The following is a 23,759-nucleotide window of genomic DNA, read 5'->3' as shown; positions in this document are numbered from 1 at the left end:
AAAATATATTTCTGAAAGTTCTGATTTCCCAGCTGTTACCTAAACTCCTGTTAAAAATTTTCCCTTCCTCCTGATTTGAGAGTGACATGGACATACACAAAAATGTATTGCAGTTGCCATGATATCACATTCTTTTCTAAGGAAAGCACATGGTATATGTACAAATCATTTATTTCCAAGGTGGAATGTCCCTTATTATTTTATTGTGCCTTTATTGAGTGTGCATTTTGTAATTTTCTTTTCTGGAATGACATTATAATGCAAGAGAGATTCTATATGCCAAAAATAAGACTTTGGATGGATTAGACTGTTTTGACTGGAATATTAGAAGGATGTAATAATATGCTAATACATTTTATTAGGCTGCCAGCTTATGTGTGTAAATGTTTCAAAAGGAATGAGACATGCATACACATAGTATACAATATTGAATTTACTAGATTATATTTGCTTGCAAAGTTTTGCATCTTGGTTGAAAAATCTGTTTTGTTATAGTGATCTTATACCTCTATGGCTTGCGCTATAGGGCTAGAGATATATTGTTCCTGTAATTTTAAATTCATACTGCTCTCTAGTGGGGAATTCTTTCAATGCAATAGATTATATATATATATATATATTAATGTACAACATCAATATGAGGATTACTGAACTGTTAGTGGCATCTAGACCAATTCAGTAAAACTAGTTCCATTGTGATACCATTTTAATCCTTATAGTGCTTTGATTAAAGACTGAATTTACTAATTTAAAAATATTTTAGGCAGGTGAATCTTTGGAGTGAACAGTATCTCCAGCAAACTCCAGAAGGGCTGAATGTTGATTCGTGCTTCTTCCTCAGGAGAAACCTCCTCCTTTTGTTAGGAGAAATATGCTATAGGTGTGCTATTGAAAAATGCCAGGTTTTCTTCTGAGCTTCTACAGTCCTGCAATGTCTTTTTCTTTGGAATGGATTGTTTAGGCTGCTTTCTCATCTCCTGCTTTCCACAGCTACAATCCTAGATAAGAGTTGACTGTACACAGAAGCTGAAATAACACTGGCAGATCCAGTTGAGTGAGGTTTAAATCTACAGCAGGTGCAGAGGTCCTCTCAGACTTGAGTCTGTACTTTCTTAAATGAATGGGGTTCAGTTAGCGTAAAAGAACACCATGCTAATTGGACAGCAAGCAAGTCTGAAATCTGAGATTGAAATTAATTTGAGTATTGATAGACTTTAGATTTGCTTCATTAGATAAATTTGTCCTTGTGGTTTGGTTTGAAGGCAATAATTGTCTTTAAATCCTTGAGAGATCTGGCAAAAAGTTAAGCCGATGACATTTGAGACATTTGAAGCTATCTGAAGAATGATTTTCAGCATTTTGTTGTAATCAGACCCAAATTTGAAGACTTGTTTAGACTTATTTTAGACACTAAAACTTTTCTGGATCTGGCATTAAAGACCAATTTTCTTGTGTGGCTACAATAACCTTTTTTTTGTCATTAGGTTGATTGATTTGTCAGTTACAGACCAAATAGTTCCATCGTATTTAAGGCTGCAGTAATTTTGTCACTCAAATTATGGATTTGGTTCTTTGTCTAGACCTTCATTTGTTCACTAAGTCTGGGTGAACAAGCACTTTAAAGGTTTATATGGTATATAAAGGTCTCATCAAAATGCTAAGTTGGTACGATATTTTGCATTCCTTGAATAGTAAATTAGGTTTCCAATGCTCAGAACATTTTTTCACCTGTGCCATTTCTGCTCACTTTTAGTCGTGGAAGGTCACAGTTACATTGGTTTCCCTTGAAGTTCTGCAGATGGGATTATCTTGATTATCTTCTCATTTCTGTTGCTGTTGCTATCTGGTATTAGCTGAATCTAAGATAACTATCCTTCAATTATAATCCTGGGTGGTTAAGATAAGAAATTAATAGCATGTTTATTTGTCTTTGAACTACTCTCAATGTGAAAGTTATAAAGTTTAGACTTGGGCTTGAAAGCAATCGCAGGAAGTGGGGAGAGGGTGACTGGGGTTGCTAATTATTTAATAAACTCAAGGGTGAGTTTATATATAAGGGGGGGAGATTCTTCTGCTACTTATACTTTTTTGCCCTTTTTTTCCATTGACTGAAGGGCTGTTTTGTCTCACTTTTTTTTTTCTCAGCTCCTGAAGTGTTTTTACCCTTTTTTAGATAAGTGATCACAGGAGATGTCACATCCACATCTCCTGGGCTCAGCTTTGGGCACCTGGCTGTGAAGTTAGTCAAGTTACATAGAAGAGCTGGAAAGCTTGAACAGAAACCAAAATATATGAGTGGAAACATAATGTTAAAATAAAATGCAAAGATTTTTTTCTGTCTTTTAGTGATTTGCAGATGTCACTATCTTGTGTATATTATTTTATGTTCTCATAAATTTTCTCTCTTGTGTTTTTTTTCTTCTCAGAAAATATGAAGAAGCCCTGGAGTCCTGATTTACCAGTTGATAACCAGTCATACAATTCAGATTTCACATCTCTCCCAGACCGGGAAGATGAGAAAGAATTAGCACCTGATGGCACTGAAGAAAAGAAGGAGAGAGAAAAGAAACACACCAATTTCACTTTGTGTAATGTCTGCAACATTCAGCTAAACTCTGCTGCTCAGGCACAAATCCACTACAACGGCAAATCCCATCAGAAGAGGTTGAAACAGCTGAGCAATGGAAATCTCAAAAGTGATAATGGTAAGCATTATGATATATATATCTTTGCTATGTTTTGATCTGAGAATTCCAGCAATGTGTAGTTTGTTGATAGATATGAAAATAAACTTTGTTTTATTCAGACAACAAGTACTTTGAATTTAAAGCAAAGGTTTTTGGTGACTTCACGGTGCTGGAGATCATCCCTAACATCAGCATCTGGCAAATAGCTAAACATATACCATCTGTGTTATTACAAGAGTTTTCATTTTATATTTTGTTTACATAGTGATGTTGATTCAGATTCTTTCTCATTTCATTTGCATTTTGATGGTTTTCAGCATAATCAGTGATATTCCATATTTCACAGTTTGCTAGAAAGGTTATCCTTGTTAGGGGCATGCTTGCTTTTAATGAATGTAGAGTGGATGTGAAATGTATTGAAACAAGTTCATTACACAGAAGTACATTCCCAGACTCCTTTAGCTTTAGCTTGCTAATTCTGGGTTCAACCCACAGCTAACATAAGTTTGTTTAAAGATCCTGTCTGAAGTGAAAGAGAGATGGAACAAAACTTATTTTGACTTTGATCGATTTCATCAGCAGCTTTGGGCAATGTGTTTTGTAGTAGGTGGCATACTCTTCAATCATCAGAGTGAATTGCAATCCCCAAAGAAAAACACTCTTGTGGCTTTTTGCGCTGAGGCAGATTAGATAATAGAGGCAAATGATGACAAGAAAAAATTAATTACCATGTTGTTATTTTCTCAATTTAATAACAGGTAGTACTCAACTTTGCTGTACCAGGTATAGACTTATACTGCATTGTTCTATCTGCTTCTCTGTACCATGTCAGAGAAATAATTGTCTTAATACGTTGTACTTAGGGCTTTCAGACTTTCTTTCTCCATATCATACATGTTGCTGATTATTCTGTGCCTTGAGTTGCTTCCTGCCCCACCTGCAGAAGGATATGCAAAGCAACAATGCTTAGATAAACCTTCATATTAGTGTTTTATTAGTCTCTGCTTTGTTTCCACTTTAAGAGGGGGTAATAACATTGGTATTTTGCCTGAGTGTGTTGGATGTGAGTGCTTTTCTGTGTCTGAGGTGTTGCTCATTTCTCTAAAACACAACCATAACACCTATAACACCCCCATAATATTCAACAATACACTTAACTTTGAATTTAAGTGGCAAGTGGAATTGCAGCATTTGACAATGTTCAGAGTTCAGGCTTAGAAAGAAGTGCTACTACCATTAGCTGGAGCTGTGGAAATGCATAAAGAAAAATTGATTTCGTAATTGATTAAAGGTGCAATGTGGTTATCCACAAATGCATTCTCTATAAAACCAAACAAACACAGTGTAATTTATTGCTATCTTTGGTTAAGGTGGAATTGTTATTTTTATTATTAGCCCAACAATTTTGCTAATGATAGAAATATTTTTTCTGCAGTTCATTTTTCCACTCTAATCCATGATAATGAAAGAATTAGTAATTAAACAATGCTGAGATTAGTATCAGAGGGTTTCAATCATGGTTCAACATTTATATCCTGGAGAGGCTCAAACTAGCAGTATAGCAGCATATTTAATATGTCCTCCTAAAAAGTATCCATCTTGTGTGTAGCTGCTTTTGTAGTCAGAAAATAGCTAAATGACTATCTAGCTCTTTGTCTCAAAGTGCAATTATTTGGGAGGTTTATGTGAAACTTAAGGATTTTCAACTATGGCAAAGATCTTGGAATATTGTCAAAAGTAAAACTCCACTGAGAAAATAATGTAGGGTGGAGCATAAGGAAGGGATTTTTCAAGTTCAGTTCTCCTCAACTGAGTGTTATAAATTAGGGAGTTCAGTATAAATTTTTTTTTATAGAATTTAGAACTGAATTAGAACTGAATATTTGAGTTTGAATAGAGACTTTGAATAGAGCCTGAGATGCCTTTTCTAAGATGAGTAGAAATCAGAACATGAGAGTCCTTTTACCATAATAGATTTTGTTGTAACTTGTATATCTGAGATATGGGGAACATTTTTCTGTCAAATGATTGTTTTACTGATGAGACCCCAGCAAGCTCAAGAGACATATGATCATGAATAAATAAATTATGACTTGACCATTGCAGTTTATCATGTACATGGAAATGGTGCTTTTTGAAGGTCATTGATGTAACTGTAACACATGCACATTGTTTTCTCAATGAATGTCAGAAGGATACTTTATTTAAGAGAATGATATTTCTTGTGTGGAAGTCTGATTGTCACAAAAGACAGCTGTAATGCTTGATGTCCACATTAGTGACATAATAATTCTGGAGACTAAATTCTGCTGTGAATTAAAAGTATGTGAGTGTTCTGCTTTATGCATAATCTTCTAAGGTTTTGTCATTATAGTTACTCATTATGTCTTGACATATGAGTGAAGTATCTGTACTATGCACAAGGCAACTTAATTTCTAAATGCAGTGTTTCATGAACTGTATTTTGTTCAATAGGCCTTTCCAATGCTGGATGCTCACTTGGAACTAACATGCATGGAAAAGTTGGAAAAATGTTGGAGTTGTGGTTTCTCATTTTGTTTCATCTCCAAATTATTCCCTCAAAGCAGGATAGGTTTGTGTGTTCTGTATCACGAGGGGATAATAGAAAGAGTAAGATTGATTAATATGAAACAAAAGACCATGTCTTGTTCCAAAATAATTTGCAATGGACTGCTGAACAGAGGAAGGGTTCAGCTGTATTAGCATTTGACTGTGTAATTAGAGTTGTCATGCTGCAGTCATCAACTTCTAGCTATGTGAAGTAGCTTTTGTTGGATGTGAATAACAGAACATTTACTGTACTTGAGTATCTCTGCCTAATTTCATAAGGTAAGCTGCTTATGCACAAGGCCTGTTAACATCTGCAAATCTGTAATCAGTAAAGAATGTGTATTGTGGTTTAAAAGTTTCTTTTTCTGCTCTGTTGGTATCTGGACTGTATTTGAATAACCACATGTGCTCTGAAAAGTTTTGTTAGTTTCTTATGTGTCTGTTTGGCAGCTTTACTGTACGATACCCATGTGGTTCCTTCCTGGGGCAGAGAAACCTCAGAAGAGCACACTGTGCAGCCACAAAAGGGATGTGAACCCAATGTTTCTTGTGTCATTACTTGGTACAGTGCTTTGTGATGACTTAACAGGACATAGTGAGAACATCAGCACTTCTGTTAGCGAGCTGTATGTGCTTGGGAGCAACTCAATTTTCTGTGTACTTTCCTCCTAATAATTGCCTTTTATGTCTCTTAAAAAGACTTCTCACACTTTCCTCATTACACTCTAGTGAATATTCTTCTAACTGGTGATTTTTTTGCCTTCCTGCTCTTATGCGTGCAGTGGAAAGGTGACAAGAAAGTCAGCGGATATTTTGAGTATGTTTTGGTATTAAAAGAGGGCAAGATGCAGTTCCTATTTGGTCTGCTGACATTGCACCACTTCTCACAAAACTCACCTGGACACTGTGAGAAGAGGTGACCTCTTGGGGGAAAATTGTTTATTTTAACTGGCAGGAGCAAAACTCCCATTCCTACTGACAGAATGGAAAAATAGCTGTGGATGCAAATGTATAGCAGCACCAGTGAGAAAGCTGATGTTTCTAAAATTTTATGTAAACCAGAAATTCTTCTGTGCATTCTTTTGTGTAAATTGCTGAATCATTGAGAGTGAATTGAGGAATGGTTAGGACAAAACCTAAAATTGCTTTCCTCTGCAATACTTCCAAAAATACACTAGAGAACAAGTGAGAAAATAATGAAGGAGGTGAGCAATGTCACAAAATTGATAGAATTCCTTACATTTTAATACTGATTTCTGAACCATTATTGTTTTGAAACATAGGAGGCAGTGAGGCATTTGCTGGTAGTTTATTTATCTAGCTCTCTAAATTCTTGACCCAGACCAAAGACTATCCAATTTAGCATGTTTTATTTACTGTCTTTTGAACTAAACCCAACTGCAACTTTTTTTTTCCACTAAAATTTCATTAAAGTAACATTTTATTGTAGTGCCAACAAGGACACCTAGTATGTGGAAAAAAAGAAGCAAAAGGTATCAGAATTGAGATTATTTTTTCCCCTTGCTAATTTCAAAAAGCAAATCTCTTAATTCAACACTTAATATTACTTTAGAATGAATAAAAATTTGACTGGTATGGTAATGAGTATTATGAAATATGCACTAAAAAGGGATGTTTGTTTCCCACATTTTATTCTTTTTTCGACATAGTAGTTTCCTACAACAACTCTTGAGATGGCAGTTTACTTAAATCTACACAGTAAATATTTTGCACACTGGTCAGAGAAAATGCTTAATCTTTTACAATTTTTCACTTGCATCTAAATCTTTACTTTTTACTAATCTGCAGGTAGAAAATCCAGGTGATTTATCTAAACTGCTTGCAGAATTTGTCCTTGCACTTCTGTGTTGCTGTTTATTTTCTGTCTCCTTGGTGCCGTTGCATTTTACACCTCTGCTGTCATGTTTTGTGATCCTGAAAATTAATGGCTTTGGGGTTGACAGATTCTTACTTTTTGGTGGTAAACCACCAAGTTAAGGCTTTCAATGAAATGGTATCATTTGCTATTTTAATTCTGTTACCCCTCCTTTCAGAGGAATAGGATTGGACAGGACATTGAGAAAAGAGGAAGTCTTCAGGCAAAGTGTGTTTTCCTTCAGACCAGGTGATTTTCCATTGCTTTTCTGGCAAGTAAGAATTGTCAGATCCGCTTGAGATGTCCCCGGAAGTCACATATCTAGCAAACTTTTTTTTTCTTTTAAATGTCCTATTCTGATGCAGAGCTTCATGGCCATTAAACAGTAAATCCAATATGTATTTTCCTCTGGTTTTAAGCTTCTTGTTTGTGGATCATAGATGCTATTGTCTTGTAAAGTGTCACAGCAGGTTTCTTCTGGGTATTTGTAATATCTCCCAAATGTCAAAGCTGGAGATTTCTGAACAAGTAGGTCTGGCTAAGGGCAGTACATTGTCACTTCCATTCCTTTCAAATGTAAATATTCCTCCTTATTTCAAAGCACTTGTCTGTTTTCATCATATTCCTGTTTCAGTTAGTGAACTATTAACAGTTTCTGCTTTCAAGAGCACTTTTGCAAGTAAGGCATGCTTTTAAACCACCACTTGTATTTGCAGAATCTTTTTCATTTTATTCAGGGAGGTAATATCACCATATGGGATGTCATAGTTCACTACAAAGTTTTATCACATGGTGAATGAGAGTCTTAAGAGCCAGCTCACACTAGCTACATGCCTGATGTTGATTTTTCCTCTAATAAGCATCATAGGATCTACTTGGCATTGTTACTATACAAAATGAATGGATGGTAAATGTGGACAAACTCTTTACATGTGTGCAAATATCCATGTGGACTTGCTGTCTGTCTGTTGCTACAAATAAATGCAAATGGATGTTGCTAAATTTTAATACAGATCAATCATAGGTAAAGTTGGCACTGTAACAAGTTGTGGGGAGGCTGTGGGGAAAGTTTGAGTGCACTTGGAATAACTTCAGTATTGGCATGCAGTCACACAGCTAAAATTTATTTTAGCAATTCCCAAAACATTCTTTTGGATTTGGGGTGAAAAAATCCATAGGATTTACATAATTTTGCCTGTGGCATATCTGGAAATTGGTCCACTACATAGCATGACAACATTTTAAAAAATGTATAGAAGCATATATAGCTGTGATTTTTAATTATGGCTAATTCTTCAGAAGCTGGGGGATAAGTAGAAATTTATATCTAAATATGCTTAAAGTATTTTTGAAGTTCCTTATTGTTCATCAGGTGCACTTAAGGATGTGCTTATATTTTTTGTTAAAGTGTAGTTCTGGTGTCAGCTAGCCAATTCCTTTCTTTTCTTCTGTCTGAAGTGACAAATGAATAAAATGTGCTGTAGCAGTTTATTACCAATCAAACTGTGTGGAGAATCTCAACCATAAAGAACATCTGCCCAAGGTCTAAATGAGCCTCTAACTCCAAATTCAAAAAGTTCCAAAGAATTCAGTTTGCTACCTGAATATAGGACTGCATAGATTCTTCTACTACACCCTTCTGTGTAGAGTGCCCTCCTTTTCACTGTCTTGAAGCAAGATGCTTAGTAAATTGCCTTCAGCTAAAGGATGTGGTTGTTTGTCCAAGAGAAATTCAACAGTGGCAGCTGAAACAAGTTTAGAAGTGGGTCCTTCTTTGCTGCCTTTTAGCACACCTGGAGAGGGTTTTTGAGAGCTGTGTGAAGACATGGAGGATGGAGTTCTTTGAGGTGTTAAGAGCACACAAAGACACTGTTATGTGCAGTTTAGAGGGTGAAAATCTTCATCCACCGTGTGCCTGCTTGCTACATTTAATCTGCCATCCTCACAGATTTTACTCTGCATATTCCAAATACTGTTCTATCAAGTTTTCTTGTCCTTCTTAGACATTTATAACCTCATATTTTCAGGTCTTTATCTTGCTCCTAGGTGTGCACACTTTCTTCCATATTGAAAAATAACTGCCTTTTATGTCCTTTTGCCTTTAAAATACACTTGACAAGTATAGGACATCTTGCTCTTTGAACTTCTACTTAGCATCAATATAACCTCTTCGAAGTACTTTTATTTTATTTTATTTTATTTTAGGCTAAGACTTGCCATAGTACCTATTTATCTGAACCAGTTTTCTCCCTTCTTAAAAGGTAATACTGATTTAAGCAAGTATTTTCTTTATGTTTTGACTGTAGCATGAACTGTGTGAGGTGGTGTGCCATTCTGTGCTTCTCCCTGAGTGTGGCACCATTCTCATTTCTGAGAGCTCTGGCATTTGATCTTGTACATACAGATAACAAACTGTCGAAACCTGTTTTGCAGGCTCTCCATTTAGTTCTGCTTATATCACTAGGTCCAATATAGATTATGATGACCATGGCTTCCATCCAGACCTTCTCAGTAACTTGTCTTCTTTTAATATGATGGGTTTTTTTCCCCCCTGCACTGGCATCTGGTAGGCAACAGATCTTCCATGCGTCATGACAACGCACAAAGTTTATCAACACCTCTCGGTATTAATTTCCTAAGAGCTAGCTTTTCCCATATTCAGTTGCTTTCTTATTTCAAATGTAGGTCTGTAATCTTCAAAGAAGCTATAAAATTATAATTTTGTATGTCTCATGTAGCATTAACTTTTAATTTTTTTAGGATATCACAGCATTCATGCAAAATTTTTGAGCTATATCTCAGTAGAAGAAAAAAATGGCAAATATCAGATGTGAGACAAATTTGAGTAGGGCTGAATTTTAATTATTCATGGCTTTTTTTTTTTCCTCTGATTCAAAATTCACTGTCTTCCTGATAGTCTTGTCACTGAAATCTTTAGTTATCCTCTTATCCTCTGACATATTTCTCAGTAGGGGAAATATATCTCAAGATTGGAGATTCAAGACCAGCGAAATTAACTGTGAAACCTGTTGATTTCAAGAGAAGGAGGCAAGTTCCTTCCTCTGTTCAGGAAATTAATTAACGATAGCTATGGTGGCTCAGTACAAATCATTGTGGAAATTCTAATTCTAATCTACAGTTCTGCTGCTGTGGGAGTGACTTAATCTGTGTGATGTCTTTCCTTTGTTTCTCACATTAATGCCTGTAGGTTAGCCTGGCTGGAGTCCTCATGCAGACAGCATTATGGGTATATAAACATAATCAAGATTTCCCCCCAGTTTTTCCATAAATATGAAATCAGAGAGCAGGAAACATGCACTAATAGCAAGCAAAGCAGCTCACTTAACGTTCAGTAATGCTTTGTGATACTTTGTATTACTGTTTAGTAATACTCTGTTCTGTAATAAAAAATCAGATTTTTAAGATACTCCTCTAGAAACTTTGTAAGGATAATATGTTTTTAAATGCAAGCCCTCCCTGGTGGGGATGATATATAATTTATTATACAGAATGTAACAACATTTTTATTATAAAATAAGTATTGAATGGTTTTTTTTATAGGCTTTAGCAGCATAATGGCTATTAGATTAGAACCAAAATCTAGACAGAGTCTCTCTCTGTGCTGAATTCTAAAATGTTGTAGAAGAAAAGAGAAAGTTAATGAAAAATAATTTTGTGATCATACATTTTATGATCTTTAAGCAATATCATTCCTGGTGAAGTACAGTGAAAAGAAAACTACAAATGTAAAAATTATTCACTTTGGTATTTTGACTCCATTTGGTTAGTAATTTTATTAAAGATTATCCAGAAATGGAGCTTTCTTCTGTTGAACCTGTCCCATTTGAGAACACTTAATGACTCATCTGTCCCTTTTTGGCCAGAAGAACTCCATTCCTGCCTTTGATTAATTCTCATTGCATCCCAAAAGAAGTAAAAATATTGCTTAATAGTGAGTAAAAATTTTGTCCTTCCACTTTCATTCCTGTTCTCAAACTCAGCAGAAGTTTGAACCCTGACAAATTTCATTGTGAATGGATGTTTTTTCCACTTGGCAAGCACAATAGAATTTTGGTTTTTTCTTGGTCCATTCTGATAATGTCCTAGTTTTTTTGTAGGATATTGTTTTGATTTGTATCTTATTTTAAAATTATTATTACGGTGCAGTTGTTATTTTTTTTAATGCAAAAATTGTTATTTATTTATTCATTTTATTTTTTAATTTGGTCATCAAATTGAAGAAAACCAACGATTACATGACCATAGTTCTGACTCCACTTAGCTCTGTTTTCCCCATGCTTGATACAGCAGTCTTGTGAAAAAAAGGCTTGGGTGTCCTTGTGGACAAAATGTCAAATGGGATCAACGAACAACAGACTGGGACAGTGCTGTGCCCAGTTTTGGGCCCCCAGTGCAAGAGGGACATCATTGTAACGGAGTGGGTGTGAAAGGTTATCTGAGTATGTGACTCACAAGGAGAAGTCGACAAGGCTGGTTTTATTTACTGTGAAGAAAAGAAGGGATCGTTGGGCCTTTTGCAGTCTTCAACTTCCTTGTGGGGCTTTTAGGTAGAAGATGGATGTATATGAAAGGGCAAGAGAAGAATATCACAAATTGCAGCAAGGAAAATTCTGGTTAGATATATGGATACAATCATTCAGAACTTTGCTGTAGAAGTGAGTCAGCACAGGAATAAATAGACCGAAGAGGGAGTGGAAATTTTTCTCCAAAGATTCTAAGAACTCAGCCTGATCTAACCTTGAAATTATTTCTGCTTTGAGTAAGAGGTTAAGTAAATTCCAGAGATTACCTTACCACTTGAATTTTTCTAAGGTTCTGTAGAAAATACTGGGAAAATTTCAATTTTAAGAGTTCAGAGGTCTGCTTGTTTGATTTACATGGGGCAGGACCAAGATATGTATAGCAAAAAGCTTAGATTTTTATTCATAGCTGTGTGTTTGAAAAGGAAAAAATAACCAAGAAAATTCCACTCAGAATGTCAGGTGCTGATAGTGCTTGACAGAAGCAAAACAAATACGGTAAATTCTGTATTCTTTGAAAGGCTCTGAGATGTAAAATGAGCTGTTGAAGCCTTTTTTCCTACCTTTGTTTTTTCATCAAATTGCCTGTAGCATATACTCAGAACTGCTATTGATTCATGTTACAGTCTGCCTAGTTAGACATTATAAAATAAAATTCTTGTCCTCTAAAGGAGGAAATCTAGGAACAAAGCTACTAGCATACATGGATCTTGTTTTTAGACCTTTACTTTTGTCTTTAGTGGTGACAGATGAAAGAACAGATCCTGCAGGATTTAGTAAAGAACATCAGATACAATCTTGTTCAACAATGTGATCTTCCCAGCAGGCCAATATAAATAACCTTTCAAACTTTCCTTTTCTTGTAATAAATTAGCTTTTAACATAAACCATTGAAGATTTCAACAGTAGGCTGTCATGTAAACACTGGAGAGATCTAACAGCTCCTTAGAAAAATTATCCAGTAATTGATATTGAATTTGTTTATTGGTTTTTTTTTTGGTTTTTTTTGTTTTGTGTGGTGTTTTATTTTCTGACCAATCACATCTCATTATGAAATTAAATTATTCTTAATTGAGAACTAATTTTTTTATTTTAAGGAAAACACGGCTTTCTATTTACACATCAGTAAAAGAGTATTTCTAGTGTTTTAAAATCTTGAAATATTCAAGAAAAATGCACTGCCACAGTAATTCATTGTATTGATTTTGATTTTATCACTGACTCTTCTGATGCCAGTGACCCTTGTCAAAACCAGAGGAAATATTCTTTAGAAAGCCAAAGAAAAGATCCTGAAACTGTCAGGCTTTAAGAAATATATATTCTTCAGAATTGCAGTGTTGTCATTTAAAGACTTCTTACTGTGAAATACATTCTTTCAAGAATCGTGGCAAGCCTCTCTGCTCTTAGGAGCACTCCAAATTAAAGGATTGAGGAAACAAATAATGTTATAGATAAACAAAGAGCAACTAAAGTAGCTCATGGAAGTTTCAGTACTATTGAAGAAAGAAATATTTTTACTTTACCAGTGCTTTAATTTCCTTGCAGAAGAGTTTATTTCAACAGATTGTCTCCTAATTTTATCTCTGTGGAACTGTACGTATGCTATAAATTTCTTTTTCTCTTGGAAAAGGCTAAATTTTGTAGTGTAGGTTAGTTTAATCTGTTATATGCCTGCAAAATTTGTTGTAAGGAAAATAATCTGTTGTTATTTTTGGTTTTTTTTCCTTTGATATTGCAGACACGCCATCCTACAAAACCCATTGACTGCATTAATGAGAGTACTAGAGGGTCTCGCTAATTTCGAATATATGAGTACAGGGATTATATATTCATGCACACACATGTACATCCACCAAGCCCACTTTATTCTTAGTGTGCATAGGAATTTGTTAGCAAATCTTGGCTAGTTTGGCAGAAAATTCCAGTGCTATGCTTTATAGGGAGTGCATTTGTGCACTATCTGCTGATTAGCCCAGAGTTCTGGATGGTAGGCAGCAGTTAGTTTTTAATCTTTGAAAAGTGTAGTCATTGATGGTTTTGGTTTTTTTTTTTTTTTTTGTTGGTTGTTTTGTGGAGGTTTTTTGATTATTCATTTAATTTTTTTTTTTTCTGAAGAGTTGCAGTACTTTATTATTTAAAGGAATTTCCCAAATGGTATGTGTTTGTTTTGTCAGAAAACAAAATCAGAAATCATATTCATGATGATTTCAAGTGAACCTCATCAGGAATAGAATTTTTTAAATGGTCCTGAAAGGTGAGTTATGTTTCTTTTAACTCAGATTTTAATTATTTTCATTCATATGCAAATTTTATAGTCCAGAAAACCTGCTCTTTTTGGTGTGATGTGTTTTGTTTCTTAAATGTTTGTTTTTCTATTCAGTAAAGTCAAGAAAGCTCATCACATATTAGTATTCATATTATGATACAGCTGATATAAATCAACACTTAGTGAGGATAGGCATTACTTCTGACAGATCTCTAGAATTATATTAGTTGTTGATAGGGTTAATGAAACATGATATCTAGATGCAAGACTTTTTTTTCCTCATGGAGTATGGAATGCCATAGTTACTATGCAGTGCTATTAAGATAACACTGCTATATTCTTTATAAAAATTTGTATTCCTTTTTAAAAAGAGCAAGTCACTCTTTTTAAATTTCTTTGGAGAACAGTCTTCATAATATTGCTTTTTTCTTTTAATAACTAACTGTGGATATTTTATGAAGTGTCATAACAGAAAGCTTGAGTATTCAACCTTATCTGGTCCCCAAAGTTACTGAGAAAGATACTTGTCACCCTGACTTACTGTTTGTGGATATCCAAAGGATTTCTGGTTAATGTGTTCTGACAGAACTCTCCATGCTCCACAGTTCACCTGCTATAAATGTTATGTTCAAATGTGCTGGCTGAAGCAGCATGTGCAAACACAAAATGGCAGAGCTGGTGAGTTAATAAAACAGTTTCTTCAGAAAGACAAGGAGTGGATGAAAACAAATCATATCTGCTTCATCCTTTATATTCCTTTGATAATAAAGCATTTAGCAACATTCTTGAAATCAATGCAGACAGAAATATATACACAAAGCACAGCAGGACTTTGAAATGTGCTCAGTTTGTTTATTTTGTGCAAAAATGAGCCTAAGTCTCCTTTTCTCTTCGTACTGTGTAAGGTTGGGTCACCCACTGTGACCCAAAGAGGCCCTGTGGGAAAGGCAGCATATCACTCATACCCAGGACACTAATCTGGCCAACAGCAGCTTCCTACCAGACCATTTTGCTGTGACAATGTGTGAGGTTAGGCTCGTACTGTTTAATCTCATAGAAGACTTTAGAAGGCCTTGGCTCCTGTGGAGAAGTGCTCTCTTTGGTAGTAAAATGCCCTTCACAGCCCCCTGTGAACTGTGGCATGAACCCCTGAACAAACTAACAGAATGCAAAGGAATCAGTGCTGCAAAACGAGGAGACTGGCTGATGAGGGAATAGCAGGATTTGGATGGGGTTGGTCAATGCTTTTTCCTGATTCCATGAGAAAATTAGTAATGAAAATTCATTTTATAGGATAATATTAACTAGCAGAGTTAGAAACAAATATGGGAAATTACTACCATGTGTAAATGAGCAACTGTGGGGATGACTATGGAATAGAGGAGGAAACCATTTGTCTTGCATGTTGAAGTAACTGACAGCCTGACAAAACATGGAATATATTTTGTTTCCTGACCATCTTGAAGCCATTAAGGAAATTAGCATAAATTTCCATAGAATTCGTATGTCACATTAATTTGAGTGCCTGGTGCATGCATTTCCTACTCAGATGGTGGGTGGGATCCTCCTGCCAGACGCTGGCAGGTTGGTGCAAATTGCCCAGCAGAAGTTGTAATGCTCTTTCATTGTAAGCAAAAGACATATGCACAAACCCAATACTCTCCCCAGATCTCTCTCTCTCTTATTTCTTCCTCCTTCTTCAAGGAACCCTGGAAAAAAATCATAGCCCTTATCTGAGGAAGTCTTCAGTGAAATGCTTATCTGAGGACTGTTTGATTTTGAGCAGATTAAAGACTTCAAAGTTCAACTGTGGCATTTCTCAACTCTCTGGATTCAATGATACTTTATTTTTCTGTTTGTTTTTTTTCTAAGTAACTGGAACTATGTTTCAAGAAAAGACATGTCTGCATTTTCTGTATTTTTGCCTCCGTATAAATAATAGCAAGACAACACAATGAAAAACCAACCTCACAACTGACTCAGCACAAGAAAGACTTATCCCAATTGAATATATCTTTTTAACACTTAAGTACTGAGCAATGAATCACATATTTCCTCTAAAGAATCCTGATCTTCTTGCACAGAAAGCCTTGGGTGAGCCTTGCAATTTTTCTCAAAGAAACATAAAGCATACCTCACTCTTTATACTCGACTAGGAGAAAAAAATCTCTTAAAGTATAAAAAGATTCATAGCATATTTGTTGTGTTGCAGTATCATCAGTTGTTCTATCACTAGTTTAATTAGATCATGATGTGTATGGAATTTTTTAATATCATATGGTAATATTATATTTGCTATGTTGGCCCTCCTGGGAATGGGGATTCTGTTACCTTATCACTATGTAAAGCAGAACGAATGTGAAGACCCTAGAATAATGCTATGAATAGAACAAAATACCAGTAGCATTGAAAATTAAAATTAAGGCTTATTGCTTTGAGTAATTTTTTTTTTCCCTGAATTCACCTTGAAATATGTAGCCATTTTCCCTCTGCTTTTCTTTGTTGATGAACCTTGGCATTCAGACATAACTTTCTATCAGATTAGATTGCAAAGAAATAATTCCCTCACAAGCTCCCTTTCAGCTTCATTATAAACTCCTTGTATGAATACTGAAAGTGTTGGCAGCTGTATTTTCATGATGTTTATAGAATTGCTCAGAAGTTTACAGCATTTTTTTTAATACCTTTTCTTCTTTGTGGAGATCAAAGTAACAAGTTTGTATTGTTCAGCTGCTGTTAGCATGTGAGACCTAATATTCCCACAGGTATAGTAGATTCTAACATCCTTGGCTTTTTGCAATTAGTAAAAAAAAAGCCCTGGTGGGTATTTAATTTACCTGGCAGTGTTTGAAACTGCTGCTGGCAAATTCTGGAAGGGTTTCTGAGTAAATGCTTGGGGGCTTGATCTGTGATTTTTTAGATGCCTTTGGGAGGTGAGATCAGATGCATAAGAATGTGATTGTGTTTATTTTTTACATGAAACCCACTGCTAGAATCCTTAGGGATTTGCTGTATCAAAGATATTTATGAGAATATTGCCCTTGGCTACAGTTTGAAAGGGAGCATTGTAGGGCAGGGACAGATGAAGGGTAGGCAAGCTGGTGACTCTGGTCATAGAGAATGTTCAGAGCCTCCTAGATCTGGATACCCTTTCTGATGCATAGCACTAAAGCAAAACAGGAGAGTGAGCAATATTCAGCAGTCACATCTCCACTTCAGGGGTTTGTTTGTGTGTTGCAGTTCCCGAATGTTCATAGTTTCAGAAACAGCAAAGCATGACACCAGGATTAAACATTCAATGTATGGATTCAGTACATGCTGTTGTCCGTGCATGGCCTCATCTTTTTTGGAGGGCAGGATCTTCAGACATGTGACTATTATATTTAACCTTTGGTGTGAAGCAAATCTTTGTTATCTGGACACTTCTGTGTTCTTTGAATTTTCCTGCTCTAAAGGGAAGAATAGGGCAAGGAAATAGCAATAACATCTGGCAGGTTTGTCCTAGCAGTTCCTCAACATATCTACATTTAGGTTTCCCATGAGTAAAAGGTAATAAAAATGATCAAGCAAGCATAAAGAGGGGACAATTGTAAAACCAAATTGTAGCTGAATTTTTTTTTACTGAGGATGTATTGTTCTAGTAATAAGAAGAAATTATTTGTCTTCATTGAGTCAGAGATCTTGATCAATTACAGAGAATTGTTGTACTCAATGATCCCAAAGGTTTTTACCAGCTGAAATGATTTTAAGAACTAGCCTAAGTGCTGTTTAAAGAAATTAAGAAATCTAACATTTATATTAATGTTGCTCACCAGAATAGTCCCATAATCTGTTAGTAATATACATCCACTGATTTATGAAAGTGTGTATATGCGTGCACATGTGCCCACACAGAGGGTTTTAATTATGTATAAATCTCTGCCCCTTTAAATTTGCTGATTGAAAAATGAAGAATTCCTGCCCTTTAAATGTTCAGCTTTCACAGAGGTTACAGTAAATCTCTTAATCTCCCAAGCACTTATTCTCCTCTGTGTTTTTCACAGACATTTATCCACAGGACATTCATTTCCAATCTGTATTTAAATCCAGGAATAACTATGTGGGCTTTGAGCTATCTGCTTTCATGCACTGCTAATGGGCTCTACCACAGGAACTCTGGATGAGCTGGGGGGGAGAAAAAAAAAAGAGATTCAATCCATGTTCGGCTTCTATTTCAGCTTAAGCTGAGTCTCTATTTATTTTTGGTGAAGAGAGCATTAAAGAAAGCAATTATTTGGGGGCAAAGGAAGGGCAGGAAAGATCCACAATAAAGGATTTATTTATTCTGGCTTTACGGAAAAGGCCAATGTATCAGATTTTCAGGCTTATAATGGAACATAGTTGAATTTATCTGCTGAATGGGGTGTAAGGATTTGAAACATATCCTGGATTTTTGTCAAATACTCTCAGCACTTTTTTTCATGTTCCTTACAGAGTTTGTAGCCCAGAATCTTGGATGTAAAGGGTCATAGATTCTCACTGTTTTGTAAATGCACAGGAACTCAGAGTAGCATGTTTTCCCATTACTCAATAGATGCTTTTCAGTCACTATGCATTTCTGAAAGAGAAATGTAGTATTAAATTAATATTATGTTGTAAAAGAAAGCACAGAAATATAGTGTTCTTTGAAGTACTTACAATGAAGCTGCCTCTTGACCTTTTGGCATTTTCTCTCCTGCACATCAAAGAATTTGCTTTGGTTTTATTCAGACCATGCTTAGGCAGGCAAAATACTTAGGGAGGGAGACTGTAAGAAAATGTGCTGAGGAGACTTTTAATGCTGCTTTTCTAGCCTATGCAAATTGGCCCAAATTTGAATATTATGCTAAGATATAGCCAGAAAAATATATGATATTACCCTTGAACATAAATTCTTTTGACAACGTTTTTTTCTTCTTCTGTTCTTTTCTTCCCATCTACTTTCTAGCTTTTGTTCAATTACAGCTAGGTGCATTTCTTCTTTCCTGCTTATTATATTAGGTATAGTTCCCATATTGTTAGTATAAAGATTTGGAGGAATGGTCATTATTTTCTGGTAAATGTGCTTAACTTTTGAAATGTTGCCTTTGAAATTATTCTCACTAGAGAGTGATGATGAATCATTTGGTAGAAAATTTTTGTGTATCTTTCTTAATTGTGTGTTTTGGTCTCATGTGGAGCTATAAGTGAAAATAAATAGTGTAATTAAAATGTAATGCTTCTTAAAATTCTTGCCAAAATTGGTTAGACCCTCTTTCCTGGAGCTGCAAAAGTCTAACTCAAATCAGCATTCAGAGCATGAGTAAACTCCTGGGTAGATGGAGATTTGGAAAACATTTCGGGTCAGATCTTGTGTGATGCTGCTTACATCTTTCAGTTCAGATTAAAGATCTCAGATCAAAGAGTACAGTGAAAAGAAACAATGGACTTGCACTGGTATCTTGGCCTCTCACAAGAGCACAAATAGGGCACTGGAAAGGACTGCTGATTTGTGCCAGTTTGAGGCTGGACTTCTTAATTTACTGATGTGCATAACCTAAAGAACAGGTGATACAATGTGGTCTAATCAAGTGTTATCCTACTCCTTAGTAAATGATTGAGCAAATTTATTTAAAACACTCTGGTGCCAGAAGAGGATAGCAATGGGTCTGAAACTAGATTTGTATTTATGTGTTTATATTCTCTTCTTCAGATACCAAATCTTTGTCCAACAATTCTAAATATGTCTTTGCCTCAGTAAATTTATACACTGTGGGCTCTCTAACTCTGTTTTCCTAATGAGTTAAGAGAATAAACAGTGGTTTCTGTAATCAGGAAAGTATTGCTTAATTGCTATGCTTTTTAGGTTATTTAAACATGGAGCTGACATATTAGCCTGCACAATGACCTGTCCTTACACTGCAGGTTCCTAGATAAAGCTGAAAAAAACCAAACAAAAAAATTGCTAAAGCTGGAAGAAAGATGAAACCTGAAAAAAAGGTGATTTAAAATCAGGATAACTTTGAAGTAGAAGTTTTTCTAAATCTGGAAATCTGCTCTTTCATAAAGTCTTAAGTGGCTTCTTTTCAAACACGCTCAGTTTTCAATCACATCAAGTTCTTGATTGCTGTAGAATGCTGCATGTTGCTGTTGAATGTCTGCTTCTTAGCAATAACTTTCATAATAGAATTGACCATAGCAGTAAATAGAAATTGTCTGTGAAAGAAACCTAGCATTTAACTTGCAAGTCATAGAGGTTTATATTGATGAATGGCCCATTGAAAAATCATGTGCACTAGAGCCCAGATAATTCTCCTTCACAACTTATTGAATTTAGTCTTAATATCTTAGGACTCTGTATGTTACAGCCACTCCTTTATTTTTTTTCCAAAGTAAATTCAAGGAAGCAAGATAAAGCCATGCTCTTCAGGAATTGAAACCTTCACAGACTTTATTTCTGTCTCTTATTGCAAAGCTTACAGACGGAAACACAAATTTCTGTTTCTCGATTAAAGACTTAGGTTTTAATATTTTGCATTTAAGCCTAATTAATTGTCCCAACATTTAATAACTGCATTTAAATTATCCTCATTTAAATTTATGGCTGCCTTGACATTTCTAATACACCAATGATTACAGTGAAATCACTTAAAAAACTTTGTTGTTTACTTATGAACTGTTCATTCACCTGCTGTATGGGAGTGCACTGTAGCAGTAGGGACTGCAGGTACTCAGTGTTCTGCTGTAAAAAATAACTTATATCAACCTCTCATCTGGCAAGTTGTTCAGTAGTCCAGCAGACATTTTCACCTACTTGTAGTACTAATGGGAAAATCAGTAGCTAAATAAAATTTCTCAGCCAGCCCAAATGCAGATGTGGAATATGAAACATTCACGTGTCCTGACTCACTCAATATCCTGCAATGAGTTTCTGGCAACCAGAACTCGAGGATATATGTTTCAGGTGTCAGTTGTTGTCATGGCTTGCCTCTCTGACATTTGCACTCTAAATCTGACAGGTAATTCACTTTTTCATTTTCAGCAGTCTAAGTATTTTTGTCAAAAAATGTGGTACTTCTTTTTCTTTATCCACAGCTCCCTAATGAGAATAAATATATGTTTAATTAAGTCTTTTGAAAAGCTGTGGTGTAAAACTTGGTTTTGTTCAAGGACTTTTATCCTTTAATAAGTTTCATGTGGTAATAATTTATGACTGTTTGGCTTGTAATATATATTAAACTTTGTCTTCTTAGCAGATCTTCTGTCATAAAATTCTGAAGACAACCATGGTTATAATGATATGCTTCTAGGATTGAAAATGGAATAGTCAGCTATATTTCTTTTCCCAAACCTTGACACAGGAATGGTTTGTTGGAATACCTGCATGTCTGCTTAAGCTAATTTTTTTGTGAATTTTAGTTTGAGGATTTTCTTATTCTTAAAACAATGAAAAAACCAACAACAGCAAAAACCCAAACAAAGAAAACAAAATCACAACCAATAAAACAAACACATGTATCTCTTCCAACCCCAAAGTGGACAAACTCTAAACTATAGTTAAGGAATTTTTTTTCTTTTTAAATGTAGTAAAATTTAAACATTTTACTCTTAGGACATTAGAATAACTTACAGCATAAATGTTATTTTATGCTATGTACATTGTGATAAGGATAATAACATGAAATTGCAAGTAATTTCAGAGAACAACAATGGAAATTTGTAGCTGCATCACTTCTTAAAATGCTCAATTTGTGAGATGTAAAGATAGAGTTATGAACTGGATGCTGCCCAAGGTTTCAATACCAACTGTATTCATAAATTATTTTACTCCTCTGAAATATCTTTGAACTCATCTGAGGTTGATGCCAAAGAATCATGGTCAAATACTCAGGCTCATGCCAAGGAGCTGTGGTTCCCTCACTTCCATCAGCCATTCAGGGCTTTGTTCTCTGAGGATCTGCTGCTGCACGGGGCAGCACTGTCACTGTAGTGACTTTTTGTTGTTGCTATTGTCACTTTCACATAGCCCATTTAGCTCTAATGGATGGATGGATTTTAAAACCATCTGCAGCTGCTATTAATATAATTTTTCAATGTGTGTATTTCCACAAGCTTTTAGTAACAGCTGTTTGAGCAGAACTCTTTCTGATTTATTTCCTTTCTATTTAATTTTGCAGTAACATTTCATTTTTGCTTCTTTTAGGTAATATTTGACTATCAGAAAACATCAGTCATAAATTTAAAGGCAGTGCTTTGCAGATGTCCAGTGAAGTATTTGAATTTTAAGAGAAAGGACAAAGTGTACATTCTGCGTCAGCAATTTAAAATCAACACAGCTTATTTTGATGGCATTTCTGTCAAGAGTTTACTTTGAGCATTACTATAGAAGCTCCCTATTTTTACTTTAATTATATGTGTGTGTGTTCTTCTGGCAAGTTAAAGAAATTATTTGCTGCAAAAGTTGTACTCTGCCTATATTTATTGGGAGATTTAAAAATACTCTTGCATTTTAACAACTTTCTCAACAGTCATATAGTGTGCTTTCTCCTTGATTACTGCTTGATGTATGATGTGTAAATCTGGGTAATAAAAATACTTTCTAATTAATTAAAAGATTATACAAACTTAAGAGGTGTATAGGCTTTAATGGTTAGAGATTACTGCTGCATTTACACATCCATGGAGAATTATTTTGCCTGATGTGCATTTCTCTTCTGTTCTGCAGGAAATACCTTCAGTTAGTGTTGTTAAAATTTGAGATATGCAGGAAAAAATCAGTGACCACTTTAAAAACTGATGTCTGAAAATAATGGTGCTACATATGTTTGGAACAATAGAATATATTTTCCCATTTTTGCATTCTATAATGACTTTTCATAGTGTTCTTTGATGTGATTGCTTTTCTGGACATTTGTGGTACAGTGTTGTCAATTTTAACTAGAGGCAGGGGTCTCCATGAGAACAAAATAGGTTTTCTTGTTGTCTTCATAATGACAGTATATAAGGAAAGGAGAAGTCTGGAAGTTTCTTTTCAGCAGCAACTTTTCTTCACAAGAGTCATTCCTCTTGGACTGAAATAGGATTCCCATGCTCTAGTAGATGTAAAGGTGCCTGGTTAACATTCTAAGAAAGTGACAAAGATGTTTTATATTCTTTTTTTTATCTAGTACTTTTAGGTAGTTTAATCAATCTAGTTCCCATTTATACTGTGGTGAGGAATAATATAACATTTTCAATTAAAACCCTTCATCATTTAGTGATGATTATGCCAGTTAAATTAGTTCTTGATGTTACAAGCTAAATAGATTCTAATTAAAGCACTTAGTAATAGGAAATAAATTGAAATCCATAATTTCTCGTCTCTGTAAGGAGGTTTGGCATTTCTGTCAATAGAGTTGAATTGAACCTTCTTCCCTTGTGTCTCACCACTTTGTCAGGCTATTGTTTACATATTATTTGATGTCCTAGCATTTTTTTTTTTGGCATTAGGAATTTCTAAATAGTTCACTGCTTTGAAAATTCTTCATCTGGAAAGGCAGGAAGTGTGGGAAGATCAGTTAACAATCAGGCTTTACATCTTATGTGTTTGAGCAGGATTGTGTGTCTTCTAGACTGTGATCTAAGGAAAATATTAGAATTTTGTTCAGAGACAAAATCTCTTTTGGAGCATATGGTGCTTTAAATGAAGATTCCGTTTTGAGACAATAACATGGAGTTTTTCTTCCACAACCCTCAGTGTGCTGACTGGTTAATATTAATTATAAGTCAGTTTTAGGGATGTGGCTTTACAAATGCCAAAACCCAGGACATTTCTGTGATGT

General features: G+C 35.1%; 1 protein-coding gene across 3 annotated transcripts in view; it reads left to right on the top strand.

Annotated features, from left to right (window-relative positions):
• The window catches only part of ZNF385D (zinc finger protein 385D), a 405,889-nt gene that overhangs the window by 78,196 nt on the left and 303,934 nt on the right, over positions 1-23,759 (top strand). For all 3 annotated transcript variants that reach the window (XM_079300352.1, XM_079300353.1, XM_079300354.1), the window contains exon 2: positions 2,427-2,705. In XM_079300352.1, coding sequence (XP_079156478.1) covers positions 2,427-2,705 — 279 coding nt within the window. The remainder of the gene's footprint in view (positions 1-2,426; positions 2,706-23,759) is intronic.

Source organism: Erithacus rubecula, assembly GCF_903797595.1.
Source record: "Erithacus rubecula genome assembly, chromosome: 3".
Classification (NCBI taxonomy): Eukaryota; Metazoa; Chordata; class Aves; order Passeriformes; family Muscicapidae; genus Erithacus; species Erithacus rubecula.
This window is presented reverse-complemented; position numbering and strand designations above follow the sequence as displayed.